We start from the raw sequence: 14,719 nt of genomic DNA on the forward strand, positions 1-14,719 counted from the left end.
AATGATTTACATTAAGTATACAACCATTGCATCATTCTGAAATTGTATTACCATAGAAGGACTTAGGCAACGACTAGTAACTAATCAACAATATGCAAAACGAAATTTCTGGGGAGGTATAAGTTTGGATATAATTCAAAAATCAAATTAATGATCTTTGAACTGCATATCTACTAACTATTTCTCCACCCCTATCAGTTCGCAAGATCTTTAATGTAATAACCAAAAATATTATGATATTACTTTCTACTACGTTATGTGTATATCTTTATTTATTATCATTAGTAAATCTCGATGTGGAAATAGTGATTGCATAGAATAAGTTAGCTTCTAGAGTATAGTAGTATTTTTTTTTTTAGAATTAAATAAGATTTGTGTTAGTCTAGAAAATAATAAGAATATGAGTATTAGTAGAATGGAAATATTATTGGACTTTCATTAATTATTATGGGTTTTAAATTAGGTTCTTTACATATTAGACTTAGGAAATTATGAGTAATTTTAGTTATCATATTTATTTAATGAAGTGATTACAAATTTTCTATGTAAATAGTACTTTAAATTAATATATGTGACATCAAGAGAGAGAGCTTCACTCTATCTTGGACGTGTGGCTTGTGGGTTATAATTTAGAGGTAAGATATTGAAATTTGAATTATGATGGTAGATATTTAGTTAGCTATATACACATGAATGTATGTTGTGATAAGTGAGATTAAGTCAATTATAAGAGTGGAGAATGTAGTGGTATATAACTAAGTACTTTAAAGTTAGCATGGTTATGTGTCATGAAGAGAGAAAATCATGGTAGTATAACTAGCAATTTTTTATTATGCTTGGACGTATAGCTCTAAGAACCTAAAGGAAATTATTAGATTAGGTGGCAAAATCCTTCAAGAGTTATTTCTTAATATTAGGAAGTAATCTTGTACGTACATTCAACCAAAGAATAAAACAAGGAAAGTGGTTAATAGTTTGAATAATATAAGGGTCAAGTTTATAATCGTGTACATGCATGCACACATCTTTCTCAACTATTTGAGATAAATCCTCCACCTTTGCATCATGCGGCAACCGAAATAGCAACAAGGAAACTTTAGGATGCCATGTGCCATTTTGTGGGTTATTAATTCATTTTAATTGTTTAACTCTAGTTAATTCATTTTTATTTCTAATACCATAAAAATCAAGCAACCTCACACCATATTTCTTTTTCTCTCTCTCGTTTGCCCATTCTTCATATTACCAAAATCATATAAAGTACTACAGCTCATATGCTAAGGTTCAAGGGTACATACAAGGGTTTTCAGCTAGAACATTAAATAAAGGATATAAGGTATGTATTTTGATTAAGATTATTGGTTTAGAATTTGATTTGATGTCGTGATGCCTGAGCCAAATTTTCATGTATTTAAGGTATTGTTCGAGTTGGTTTTCCTCTAAAGGTTTTAAGTGCAATCAAAAGTTTCTCCACATTCGAGGTAAGAAAATTAAATAGAAATTTTTAAGTTTTCTGTGAAATAATGTTCAAAAGGAGTGGGAGTGAGGTATAAGACTTCTATCCTATTTTTTTTTTATTTGTTTATTATTATGTTATGTTGTTTGAATAATGGACGGTACAATGGGTTCGCATTATTTAAACAACTATATAGTTATGATATAATTATTATATGATTATGATATGCTATCTGAATAATGTATAGTAGTTAGACATTATTTAAATTAGATATATTGTAGCTTATGTGACTTAGTTTAAAAATTAGTTATTAGTCACTAGTGGCAAGATTAAGCTTACACATATATATTGTTAATTCTCTAAATACGTGCATCTAACTTTTAGTTATATTTTTTTTATTGTGTGTGACTACTTGATAAGTATTTTTCTTACGAAGACGTAAATGTGTGAAGATAATCATCTTTATCTATTCTATTGTTAGAGAGTGGAGATAATATCTTAAAATACAGTGGTGATTTGGGTTAAGTGGTCTAGAGCCGTATATGATAACGTGTCGTGAGATATAATTGTGGTATATCATAATTAGAGATACTTAAATAAATAGTTTAAATTTCTTATGCTATGATATTATTTAAGAAGAGGTTTATTATTATTTTTATTATTATTATTATCAATTGTGAAATAGAAATTTGATTTAACTTAGTAGTTAATCGTTGCCGCGACGTTAAGAAGGATCTAATAAGTATATTTAAATTCAATTTAAGAAAAATTAATGTTTGTTGGTGATTTTTGGGTGATTTAAATTGATTAGTGAAGTACTTTTGATTTATGATATGTATAGACTAGAAAATTAATTGAGGATACAATTGTTATGATAGTTATAGGACGTATAGTATCTCTGACATTCTATTTTATGCATTCTAGTCAACGTGTTAGTGGCTTATAGGAAGGGGTAGTCAAGTCTTTAATTCAAATAAAAAAAAATAGATTAGAGTTGTTTTTATTATGTATTGTTTGATAAATATTTGTTCCTCATTTTGTAGTGTTAGCTGAATTTGGAGAGATATTTGGGATAATATAGAAATTGATTTATATGTATGGTCTGGTATGGTACGAATAGCAGTGTGAGTTTAATTATATTAATATGCTTGAGAGAGTATATACTTTGACCGGCTATCGTAAAAGGAAGAGGAAAAATTAAAGGTCTTTTGATGACTATATAAAAATAAAGTTAAGATCGTGTATTCATATGAGGTTATTAGTATGGTTCAGCTTGCGTATGGTGAAGAGAACTAAGGAATAGTACTCGTAGCGATATTGTTTCTCTTTCCAAAGATCATTTTCCAGTTACTCGTTTTGAAATTTGTTAAGGGAGTAGTGGTGAGATAACAGAGGCTTTAACAGTATGATTTGAGGTAAGGAAGTTAGATAGTTTTGTATGTGTTTATCTGCATAACTTTAAATTCTTTAGGTATTGGCATATGATTTATGATTTGTTATTATAAATATGTATATAGTACTGAGAATGTGTGGTATGGACACAATACGAGTTTGTGAATTGATATATAAATTACGGTTGTTTTGACTTGTATGTTGTATTTATATATTGTATGTTGTATGTTGTATGCTAACGTGTCAGGTAAAGTGAGGGACCGTGGTGGGGTATGATACGGGGTAAGGCCGTTGAATGTAGAGATACCCTACCCTGCATTTTTTTGATACGTGTATGACATTGTTGTGGTAAGGTATGATACAGCGAGAGTGTTGTTGAATGTAGAGATACCTTATTCCATAGCAATGGTAGGGCTAAGTGTGCCCAGATTATTGTAGGGCCTAAGCCCGGGTTATGCATGTAATGACCATGGTACCATAAATGGTATGATATGGTTAGATATGGTTATTTCATAGTATTATGGTTATTCTATGAGTATGATATAAGAATTATAATCTCTACATATGATGTTATGGTGTTGGATTAGCATGGACACATGTAATATTATTTTCCATGTATAGAATTATTTACTTATCGTTATCAGTTAAAGTATGATGTTAAAAATACTTAATACATTAAGAATATGTTGGTATTGTATATCGTTGTATTATTGTGAATTTAAGACATGTATGATGTATTGAAATGTGTATGTGTGTTAAAGCATTTCCTTATTGGGCTTTTAGCTCACTCCCTTTCTTTCCCCTACAGGCAATAGACAGGGAACATGGAATATAAGTTTGAAAAGCTGGGTCAGTCTGGTATGTATACTGCGAGGGGCTATGGACGAGTAAACGGTCTAGAACGCCGGTGGAGCCTTGGTTTTGTTTTTTTTTATATATAGTAAAATATTCTGAGCTCAGTGGGATGTTGTAAATTTATTTTAAAAATGCACTCAACTACTTATTTTGTTTTTAATATGAATGATCATTCGCCTTTTTACACATTTATTAAAAACCCGCTGTGTATTTCCAAACAGTTTTGAATCTTTTCAGTTTATGCATCAAAGTTAGTATTTTGTGAAGTAAGGCAAATAAAATTTGGGGCGTTACATTTAACCACTTACCTTAATGGTTTTTCACCCTTGCTAGAAATTCATGAAATTTTTCAAACATTTTAAATTTCTTTTGCTTAAGGTAAAATCTAGAGTGATCGTTTTAAGAATATAACGAAAAACTCATATCCACCCCTGAATGTACATCCATCTACAAATGAGATGAACTACTTTCAGTGGATATAGGCATATTAACTCTTTGCAGAGATTGATCTTGTCAAAACCACTATGAACAAGATACAAATGCCATAGATTTAAAAAAAATGTAATTGTAGTCTTTTGATGACTTAGGTTTAGTTACATTAAAGAGTTCTTAGAATAGTGCAAGTGGATCCTGGTCACAGAATACTAAACTCATATTCATACTAACATATAGTTTGAATCCATTGATAGAAAATGGTTATTAAACACTTGTGAAAGTGTAACTGTATAAGGAGTAATTCTTTCTTGGACCACCACTACTAATTTAACTCTAAGTTGATTTGCCCATACAAGTAGGAGATTTCTAAGATTGAGGATTTATATCATTTTGGGATATAATTTCAGGAATATAATCATATGCGTCATTTAATTTCTTAAGAGAAAATATAGAATGACATGAAATGATTTATAAACCATTCATCCAATGATATGTTATTGAGCTAATTCGAAATGAATAAGCTAAGAGGAATTAGGATAATTTCGTATTTAAATAAGAATCCAACGATGCTCCGAATAGCAAGAGTTAAAGTAATCTTATTTATACAATCTTCTTGTTTCATATTGTAAATACTAGTCTAAGGTGTCATCAATTGATGAACAGCTAAATGTTGCATTTACAATATTTATCATTCGAGATCTAACACTATTATGTTTGTCTAATGTTGACAATCCATTAGGAATTTGTCCCATTAGAACAACAAACCAAGTTAGACCAACAATGAAGATTCGAAATTAAACTACAATTTAATAACTGAAAATAACATGGTTCAATATAAATTCATACACAATTTAGAAATTATTAAACATATAGCAAGTAGGAATGACAAGTGAAAATACTAAAACATACAATCCTAAATAATTTTCAAGGTCTTCAACAACCGATGTCGCTGCCGTTTAGGCGAGAGTCAAAGCTACCATCCATTGAATAGAGTTGTCAGCTCATCTAAAATAATAAACATTCTAGCAACCTTTTATTCGATCAAGATTGGAATCCATCGTTGTCCCGTTTAGGCGAGAGTCAAGGCTATTCTATCTTATGAGCTTCCACCATTGTTTCATACTCTTGCAAGTCTTATACAGTCGCCACCATTAGGGTGATCAATACTACATAAAAAAACTTACAAAAATACTTATCTTTCGAGATTAAACGGTGCTAACTTGCTAATGAACGTTCCTCCATTAGGGAGGATTACTCACTAAAACAATAGCTATGTAAAACCAACAATGGGTATTTTCGTCGTTTTATAAATGACATATAAAGATTTTGCGTCGGTCTACAAAACCGACGTGTAATCCGTAGACGTAAATAGTGTTTTATTTGCGTCGTTTTTAAAAAGACGCAAAATACAATTTTCGTCATTTGAAAACCGACGCTAAAAAATTACTTTTCTATTTTATTTTAAGCGTCGGTTAAAAAGTGACGCTAAATGTGTCATGACATTTTAAAACTGTCACAAAAAACTTATTCCGTCGGTTTAAAAATGTCATATCTATTACGAAAAAACTTTTTTTTTTTACCTATTGTGTCACTTATAAAATGAAGCACAAATATAAGTAAGGGAAAATTGCAAACTTTTCATGCAATTTTCCCCACCTGCATTATCAAATTTTAGAATAACTCTATATAATAGTAAATACATAATACAAAAAAAATTAAAATAACATTTTTAAAACTTATATTAAATTAGTAATCGATTCTATTAACTAATCACACAATACCAAAATTGTTAATAAAATCGATTCTAAAACTTAAATTCCATGTATATCGTAAACTAAATATAAACTAATAATATATGCGAAAGATAACAATAATCATAAAACTTGTTACTCATGTATTATATCAAAAGTGTAGTAACCTTAAGTACTTAATCTATAATCAATGGCTTCACAAATTCGGCAAACTCATCCCGTACCGCATTGATCTCCTCGTTACTATAGGGAGCGTCTAACTTGAACTGTAAAATAAAAGATCAAAAAACATTAATCAACATATCAAAAGTATATATAATTAAAATACAAACTAAATAGAGAAGAGTAGTTATTCATGTTTACATGATTTTTCAAAAAACTTGCAGGATTAACAACCGTCATGAAACTCTGAATAATCTTCATAACATAATAACCACATTGTACTCCATCCATTCTTGTCGACACGTGTATTGGTTGATTTTTACTGGACCCTTGTTTCGTATATTTTTTTCGATCCTGTACATGTCCACAGCACTAAACAAAAAAGAAATTAATTAATGAATTGATTTGTAACACAATCTAAATTTAAAAAATTATAACTTACTTTTGGATACATTTCATAATATCAGTTCGGATAAAGTCATTCGTTGAGTCAAGATATGCAACACTTTGAGTATTGGCATGAATCATAATTGTCAACCAGTGATCACTACAGAACAAAACATGTTAATTCAGTCAACTCACTAATCGATCCATTAGTTTGTTACATTTATTAATATAAAAACATACTCACTAATCGATCCACTTACTCTATGTACACAAGGAAAATACATTCCATAATAATAAAATGATATTTTCCCTAATACCTTAAGACATTTTTCTTAACTGAGAGGTGATTCTATGATGTCAACAAACCTAACTATTGACTGCTTTAACTATCTTGTTTAGGAGATTTGAACTTCTACCATACATTACCAACTACCTAACATGGCTAGAATCTAGAAACAACACTTTACTATTTATTTCTCAATAGTGCAATGACAGTAACTCACTAATCTATGCACTAAAATAAGGATAATAGGCCCTTGTCCCTTGATTACTTTTTTTTTTTTTTTTTCAAGAGAAGTAGTATAAAGATATTTTCCTCTTCTTATATAGCTATAAAAATTACATTATCTCAGAATTTTATTACTAAAAAGTAACGTATAATATATAGTACTAGATCCACCTGCCTCTTTAAATTGGGTACACTGCCAAAATCTAATCCAACCAACCAACCATCCATTTTATTGTCTGCATTTTAACGTACATATATGTATACATTATTTAAATATTTAACACATACTCACTTATATATATATTTGCAAAATTTACTGAGACAAAATAGTTGGCATTTGTGTGTGATAATCAAACCCATGAATTTGTTTTCAATTATTTAACTTTTTATAGTATTATTAAGTTCACTACACACCCAAATTAAATATATTAATATATACTTTGAAAGAGATAACATGCAGGGTCATCAAGTGGGGGAAAAATAGTAGAGATCTATTGCGTGAATATACATAATTTTATTATCTTATCATGAAAAAGGATATGATGATATGAAAGTTATCTCTAAGAAAGAAAAACCACTCAGTTAAACAGTGTTATTGGAAGAGAGCTTCAGGGATGATAGCTGAATCCATAAGAATGTTGGGAAGGGAAACATAGCATATCTTTGCTTTATATCGAATAAACCACTCAGTTAGGAAATGGGCTCGATAAGCTACAACACATGGTACATGTGCAAGCTGCATCTCCACAGCAACTGTATCGGATGTACATAGTGAAACCTTACTCGCCTGCAAGTTGTTTAGCTTTTTTTTTAATATAAGACATTTGACATATTGACAATCTAATTAGGTGTAAATAGATACAAGACTAGGAACTTGGTTTCAGCTGAATCCCATTCTTTCTTCCTCCATAACATGTTATATGTTGATGCTAAACAGCTCCTAAGATAATCAATTTCGAATTTAGAGAAATTTAGAACATGGCTTAGCTAAATAACAATGTTTCCAGACCACCCCTTAATGGGTCAACAACACTGCAGAGCATTAGAACCGGGTTAATATATAGATCCACAAACTATTGGATTATTCCAAAGAGAATTTGCCAATTACACATTTGGTCACAGAACAACAAGGGGACACAAACACACACACACACTCATAAAGGGTAAAATCAGACATGCATAATTCTGCAAACAATCTTTTGAATTGACTAATGTGATTGGGTTAGAAATCACACAAGGAGCTTCTTCCAGCCACAATAATCAACATAGTATACTTCCATAAAAAAAATCACTTAAAAGTAAACAAGGTAAAACTTATTCAATGTATAAATAATATTCACTCACACAATACTTTTTCTTACACTTAATGCATCATATTTCAGGTGATGGGATCCCCCTGGAACCAATATGGCCGGCACAGGCCATTTACTAACAACTCCGTCAATGTAGCTTTCAACATGCCGATTAGAAGCAACATGAATTACAGTTACCAATTCAAGAAAGGACTCTTTTAACAGGTCCATTGTATTTCTGAAGATTGTGAGCATTCTAGTGACCACAACTCAAATTGAGCAAAACAGGGACATTAAACAGTGTAATTAAATACATATTCCCAACATACAAATTCACAATAGACTCATTACTAAGCTAACATATATAGTAACTCCAATAACATCTATAGTACTGAGATTCCAAATTTCTAATTAGCAACCTTTGCCAGAGTAACCACTAACCAATCTTGTTTAGCAAAAAACCACTAACCAATCTTATGGAGCATTAATGGGCTATTAAGTTCCTGATTTACAGGACTGTAATTACAGAACAAACCCAAAAACATTTATCTTAAAAATGCAGTACAACTGCAACATAATGGGTTGTCTCAAGTCAGCCAACTTACTACCTATATAACTTTATAGCAGAAAAAAAATATCCCATTTTCTTTTATTACTAACTATGGTTTGCAGGAATAAGTTATACGCAATTCTTCCACAAAATTTGTAAATACCAGCTCACAATTTTATTTTTTTGGCAAGGATTCCTTCTGCATTTGCAGAAGAAACTTAAACTCATCAGTGTTGGAAAGGATAACGAAGACCACCAAAGAAGTTGTAAGTAGGGTAAAATATTTTTTAATATGGTTTGGTTTTGATGTTTTTCTTAGAGTTGCTAACCAAAATTTTTAATCTTTTTAGCTTTGGAATCTAAAGAAGAAGAATTTCTAACATTCAGAAAGCCCTAATTTTGGATTAAAAACTCTCAATCTAAATTTCTAACATTCAGAAAGCCCTAATTTTAGATTAAAAACTCTCAACAAAATGAGAAATTATCCATTGATGATGAAAATAGAGCATATATACCATGTTATTGTTATAACATAGAGCAAGAGAGAAAGAGAGGGAAATAGAGAAACTTACGGAGGTGGCCGGCCGGTTCGAAATCGCAACCTTCAGAGCTGATGAGGACGGGCGAGACCTGTTATATATAACACAGAGAGACTGAGAGAGAGAGAGAGATTGAGAGAGAGAGAACGCAAGAGAAAAAGAGAGCTCTGTTCAGACCTTAGAGCCACTGTAACATATTTTCTCAGTATATCATTCCAATAAATAAGAACCCAAAAGGAAAATAAAATAAAGAGCCACTGTAACATATTTTCTCAGAATATATGAATGAATTCATATTTAGACATGTTACGTATTATGTATCGAAATGTGGATAAACTAACCGTTGCAGCGATAAGAAAGACGAGTGTTGTCTTGTAAGGTAACCCCAGGAACAATTTTTCCAGGCAATATAGATCCAGCTATTGCCAAGTAAACAAAAAATGCTGCTAGTATAGCAACCTGAGACCCTCGAGAGGTGAAAATGAAAGGGCAAATCGCAGTTCCATTGACACCTTTACACCTTCGAAATCGCAAGAGAGAAAGAGAGGGAAAGAGAGCGCTGTTCAGAGAAAAAGAGAGGGAAAAAGAGAGCTCGATCGAAATGAAATAAGTGTCATCTGTTTGGGGGTAAGTGAACAATAGGAGGATTAGCGTCGTTTTGTCACACTCACAATATCTTTACCGTCGGTTTTAAAAAGCCACATAAAGCATAAGTGAGGCTTTTAAAACGACGCTAATAATGAACGAATTTTTTTAATTTTTTGACTTTTACCGTCGGTTGGGTAATTAGTGACGGAGTAAGAACCGACGCAATTTATGTATTTTTTGTGACATTTTAAAAATGACGAATATATTCAATATGGTACTATTCACGTCGGTCAACGCGATGAACAGTCGCGTTGACCGACGTGAATAGTGACTTTTGTAGTAGTGGATATGGTTATTTCATAGTATTATGGTTATTCTATGAGTATGATATAAGAATTATAATCTCTACATATGATGTTATGGTGTTGGATTAGCATGGACACATGTAATATTATTTTCCATGTATAGAATTATTTACTTATCGTTATCAGTTAAAGTATGATGTTAAAAATACTTAATACATTAAGAATATGTTGGTATTGTATATCGTTGTATTATTGTGAATTTAAGACATGTATGATGTATTGAAATGTGTATGTGTGTTAAAGCATTTCCTTATTGGGCTTTTAGCTCACTCCCTTTCTTTCCCCTACAGGCAATAGACAGGGAACATGGAATATAAGTTTGAAAAGCTGGGTCGATGCAGTATGTATCTTTGCGAGGGGCTATGGACGAGTAAACGGTCTAGAACGCCGGTGGAGCCTTGGTATTGTTTTTTGTTTTTATATATAGTAAAATATTCTGAGCTCAGTGGGATGTTGTAAATTTATTTTAAAAATGCACTCAACTACTTATTTTGTTTTTAATATGAATGATCATTCGCCTTTTTACACATTTATTAAAAACCCGCTGTGTATTTCCAAACAGTTTTGAATCTTTTCAGTTTATGCATCAAAGTTAGTATTTTGTGAAGTAAGGCAAATAAAATTTGGGGCGTTACATTTAACCACTTACCTTAATGGTTTTTCACCCTTGCTAGAAATTCATGAAATTTTTCAAACATTTTAAATTTCTTTTGCTTAAGGTAAAATCTAGAGTGATCGTTTTAAGAATATAACGAAAAACTCATATCCACCCCTGAATGTACATCCATCTACAAATGAGATGAACTACTTTCAGTGGATATAGGCATATTAACTCTTTGCAGAGATTGATCTTGTCAAAACCACTATGAACAAGATACAAATGCCATAGATTTAAAAAAAATGTAATTGTAGTCTTTTGATGACTTAGGTTTAGTTACATTAAAGAGTTCTTAGAATAGTGCAAGTGGATCCTGGTCACAGAATACTAAACTCATATTCATACTAACATATAGTTTGAATCCATTGATAGAAAATGGTTATTAAACACTTGTGAAAGTGTAACTGTATAAGGAGTAATTCTTTCTTGGACCACCACTACTAATTTAACTCTAAGTTGATTTGCCCATACAAGTAGGAGATTTCTAAGATTGAGGATTTATATCATTTTGGGATATAATTTCAGGAATATAATCATATGCGTCATTTAATTTCTTAAGAGAAAATATAGAATGACATGAAATGATTTATAAACCATTCATCCAATGATATGTTATTGAGCTAATTCGAAATGAATAAGCTAAGAGGAATTAGGATAATTTCGTATTTAAATAAGAATCCAACGATGCTCCGAATAGCAAGAGTTAAAGTAATCTTATTTATACAATCTTCTTGTTTCATATTGTAAATACTAGTCTAAGGTGTCATCAATTGATGAACAGCTAAATGTTGCATTTACAATATTTATCATTCGAGATCTAACACTATTATGTTTGTCTAATGTTGACAATCCATTAGGAATTTGTCCCATTAGAACAACAAACCAAGTTAGACCAACAATGAAGATTCGAAATTAAACTACAATTTAATAACTGAAAATAACATGGTTCAATATAAATTCATACACAATTTAGAAATTATTAAACATATAGCAAGTAGGAATGACAAGTGAAAATACTAAAACATACAATCCTAAATAATTTTCAAGGTCTTCAACAAACTGATGTCAGTGCCCCGTTTAGGCGAGAGTCAAAGCTACCATCCATTGAATAGAGTTGTCAGCTCATCTAAAATAATAAACATTCTAGCAACCTTTTATTCGATCAAGATTGGAATCCATCGTTGTCCCGTTTAGGCGAGAGTCAAGGCTATTCTATCTTATGAGCTTCCACCATTGTTTCATACTCTTGCAAGTCTTATACAGTCGCCACCATTAGGGTGATCAATACTACATAAAAAAACTTACAAAAATACTTATCTTTCGAGATTAAACGGTGCTAACTTGCTAATGAACGTTCCTCCATTAGGGAGGATTACTCACTAAAACAATAGCTATGTAAAACCAACAATGGAGATCGAATATCCAAATAATAATAAAGCTCATTATTTAAAGAAAGTTGTATTTTCTTCTAATATTTATTTTAATCAATTTATTTTAAATATATATTTATTCAATTAAAATTTCCAATTTAGAATAAAAAATTCTAAATATAAATTTTAATTTAACATTTATAAATTATACTTAGATGGATATGAAAATAACATGAATTATTTCCATCTTAGTAATAATTTCCAATAAATATTCAGAAAATTATTCAATTTAAGTTGTTTCAAAGTTAATTTAAATTAATTTACAACTCAAATTTAGTTTTCTATAAATATATATTGCATTTCGAAAAATTGAAGTATATAAGAATACTACCTTCGAAAAATGCTTTAAAATAAAATAAAATAAATCCTGAAAAAATTATTCTAATTTTATGTTGGCCCAAAATTAATAAAAATTAATTTACAACAAAAATATAATTTTCCTATTTAATTAAATATTTAAGAAAAATTTTAAATATTTAAGTATCATAATTAAGAATCAACTTAAATATTAATTTTCTATTTAATTAAAAATTACTAGAAAAATACTTCAAGCAAAACAGATAATATCTATCTAGACTTTTATTGACTAATTAATTCAATTTCTAATTATAATATATTTTAGTTCATTTATTTTAATTAATCATTAAATCAAAAAATCATTGATTTAAGTTGGTCCAAAATTAAAATAAATAATTTTCAATTTTAATCTATTTTTCAAATAAAATTCGAAATTTCTGCATTAAATAAATGCAATTTCGAAATTGTGGAAAAAAGATTAATAAAATAAAATAAAATATATTTTGAAAATTATTCAGATTTAAGTTATTCTGAAATAAGATTCCAAACTTAAGATAATTTTCAAAATTAAATAACAATATTTAAGTATCATGATGAAAATCAACTTAGATATTGAAATTTTCAATTTAATTAAATGTATTAAATTCAAGAAATAAATAATTAAGTATAGAGGAAACTTAATTATTAATTCTAGTTTAATACTAGGAAAATATACTAAACTTAGATTGTACTTAAATTAATTATTAAACAATTAATTTTACAATCAATGATATTTTCCTATTTAATATTAGAAATAATAACTAGTATAGAAATAATTATCTAGAATATATATCATTAACTAAGTGTTTTTCTTAAATTAACTTTAAAATATTAAAATGAAAAATAAATTTCATATATTTTAAAAGTTAATTATGTTGCTAATTCAATTTTAATTAAGTTAAACTAATGTAATTAACCTAAGACAATTATTTAAATAAGGCAAATGGGCCTTCACAATTGGGGTAGTTCATGTGAGGGGGAGCTGGGTTCAGTATGTCGTACCCACTTCTATTGGCCCCCAACTCTCACACAAGGCCCAAAAGAGAGGGATTTAACCTTAAAATAAACAATTCTTATTCATTGAATAAGCCCAAATCTAATTGGGCCTAAATAAAATTACTTATGTCAAATTTTATTTTAGCAACCTAGTCCATTTACTTAGTAAAAACTTAAATGGGCTTCCTATATGCATCTAAGCCCAATAGCAAACATACAGGCTCACACAGGTGAAATGATTTGGATGGGCCCTATCATGTTACTAGGTTTACACAGATGAAAAAAGTACAAAATTTACCTGTTACAAATTATTCATAAGATCTATTGACAATTGGACTATGATTAAAATCAAATCATTGGATCTGTCAACAAGTTAATCATAGCAATTTAGATCAGATAAATAATAGGTTTTATAAAACTTACACATAAGCTAAAACACAAACTCCTACAACAAGTTGACTTTGGATAGTTGGATGTAGGATTTATTTAATTTTAAATTAATTAATTTTTTTTTTGAAAATAATATTTAAATAAATAAAAAAATATTTTCGATTTTAAAAAAAAATTAAAATTAAACCTACAATTTTGAAAAATTAGGTTTCAACTAACCTAAATATCATTTCAAAAATTTGCTAACCATCTTTTAAACTTTCATGTTATTTTATAAATTAAATATTCAATAAAATAAAATGATAAATACATACCATTTTCTGATTTTATAATTTAATTTAAAAGTTAGCAAAAATATCTTATTTCTATTTAAAATACCATGATTATAGTAATCTTAATTTAAATCTAAATAACGTCAAATTACTTAAAATAGAATATTTTATAAAAGAAATTTAATATCTGACCTTAGATTTAAAAATAAGATAAAATAATCAAATTTTAAAAAATAAGAGAAGAAGTAAGCAAAAATAGATTTTTACCTATTTTCAAATTCAAATTACACTAGTATCTAAAATTAATTATAAAAAATTAAATTAATTTATTTCTGATAATTAGATTTAAAATATTAA

The 14,719-nt window shown here is 29.2% G+C and overlaps 2 protein-coding genes and 1 long non-coding RNA gene across 6 annotated transcripts; 1 reads left to right on the forward strand and 2 right to left on the reverse strand.

The window, feature by feature from the left end:
- The first annotated feature begins 719 nt into the window (after nt 1–719).
- Nucleotides 720–4,240, forward strand: LOC115724999 (uncharacterized). The gene is made up of 3 exons (XR_004013327.2): nt 720–1,336; nt 1,417–1,481; nt 3,657–4,240. It is a non-coding gene; the product is annotated as an uncharacterized LOC115724999 (long non-coding RNA).
- A 1,613-nt stretch (nt 4,241–5,853) lies between these two features.
- LOC115724481 (uncharacterized) lies at nt 5,854–10,071 on the reverse strand. 4 transcript variants are annotated; one of them, XR_009688275.1, is made up of 5 exons: nt 9,669–10,069; nt 9,361–9,418; nt 6,494–6,598; nt 6,253–6,423; nt 5,854–6,155 (listed from the first exon to the last, which is right to left on the reverse strand). XR_009688275.1 is itself a non-coding variant. In XM_061117034.1 (4 exons), the coding sequence occupies exons 1-4, from the start codon at nt 9,591–9,593 to the stop codon at nt 6,066–6,068; spliced, it is 408 nt and encodes a 135-aa protein (XP_060973017.1). In that variant the 5' UTR covers nt 9,594–9,657; the 3' UTR covers nt 5,854–6,065. The 4 variants fall into 4 exon arrangements, 1 of the variants encoding a protein (XP_060973017.1); XR_009688276.1 differs by lacking the exon at nt 9,669–10,069 and adding an exon at nt 9,505–9,657; XR_009688277.1 differs by lacking the exon at nt 6,494–6,598 and having other exon boundaries at nt 9,669–10,071.
- LOC133038761 (probable lipid-A-disaccharide synthase, mitochondrial) lies at nt 7,367–9,354 on the reverse strand. Its single transcript, XM_061117035.1, has 2 exons — nt 8,308–9,354; nt 7,367–7,733 (listed from the first exon to the last, which is right to left on the reverse strand). The coding sequence occupies exons 1-2, from the start codon at nt 8,491–8,493 to the stop codon at nt 7,539–7,541; spliced, it is 381 nt and encodes a 126-aa protein (XP_060973018.1). The 5' UTR covers nt 8,494–9,354; the 3' UTR covers nt 7,367–7,538.
- Nucleotides 10,072–14,719: the final 4,648 nt, after the last annotated feature.

The sequence above is a fragment of the Cannabis sativa genome, chromosome 6 (genome assembly GCF_029168945.1).
Source record: "Cannabis sativa cultivar Pink pepper isolate KNU-18-1 chromosome 6, ASM2916894v1, whole genome shotgun sequence".
In the NCBI taxonomy this organism is placed as follows: Eukaryota; Viridiplantae; Streptophyta; class Magnoliopsida; order Rosales; family Cannabaceae; genus Cannabis; species Cannabis sativa.

Excerpts from the sequence above, each read along its gene's own strand:
- LOC133038761 (XM_061117035.1), bottom strand. The coding sequence starts at position 8,493 with ATGCTCACAATCTTCAGAAATACAATGGACCTGTTAAAAGAGTCCTTT. Across the intron at positions 7,734-8,307 it reads TGAAATATGATGCATTAAGT|GCGAGTAAGGTTTCACTATG; the intron begins GTAAGAAAAAGT and ends AACAACTTGCAG.
- LOC115724481 (XM_061117034.1), bottom strand. The coding sequence starts at position 9,593 with ATGTTACAGTGGCTCTTTATTTTATTTTCCTTTTGGGTTCTTATTTAT. Across the intron at positions 6,424-9,360 it reads CGAACCGGCCGGCCACCTCC|TGCTGTGGACATGTACAGGA; the intron begins GTAAGTTTCTCT and ends TTTTTTGTTTAG. Across the intron at positions 6,156-6,252 it reads CAAGTTTTTTGAAAAATCAT|TTCAAGTTAGACGCTCCCTA; the intron begins GTAAACATGAAT and ends TTTATTTTACAG.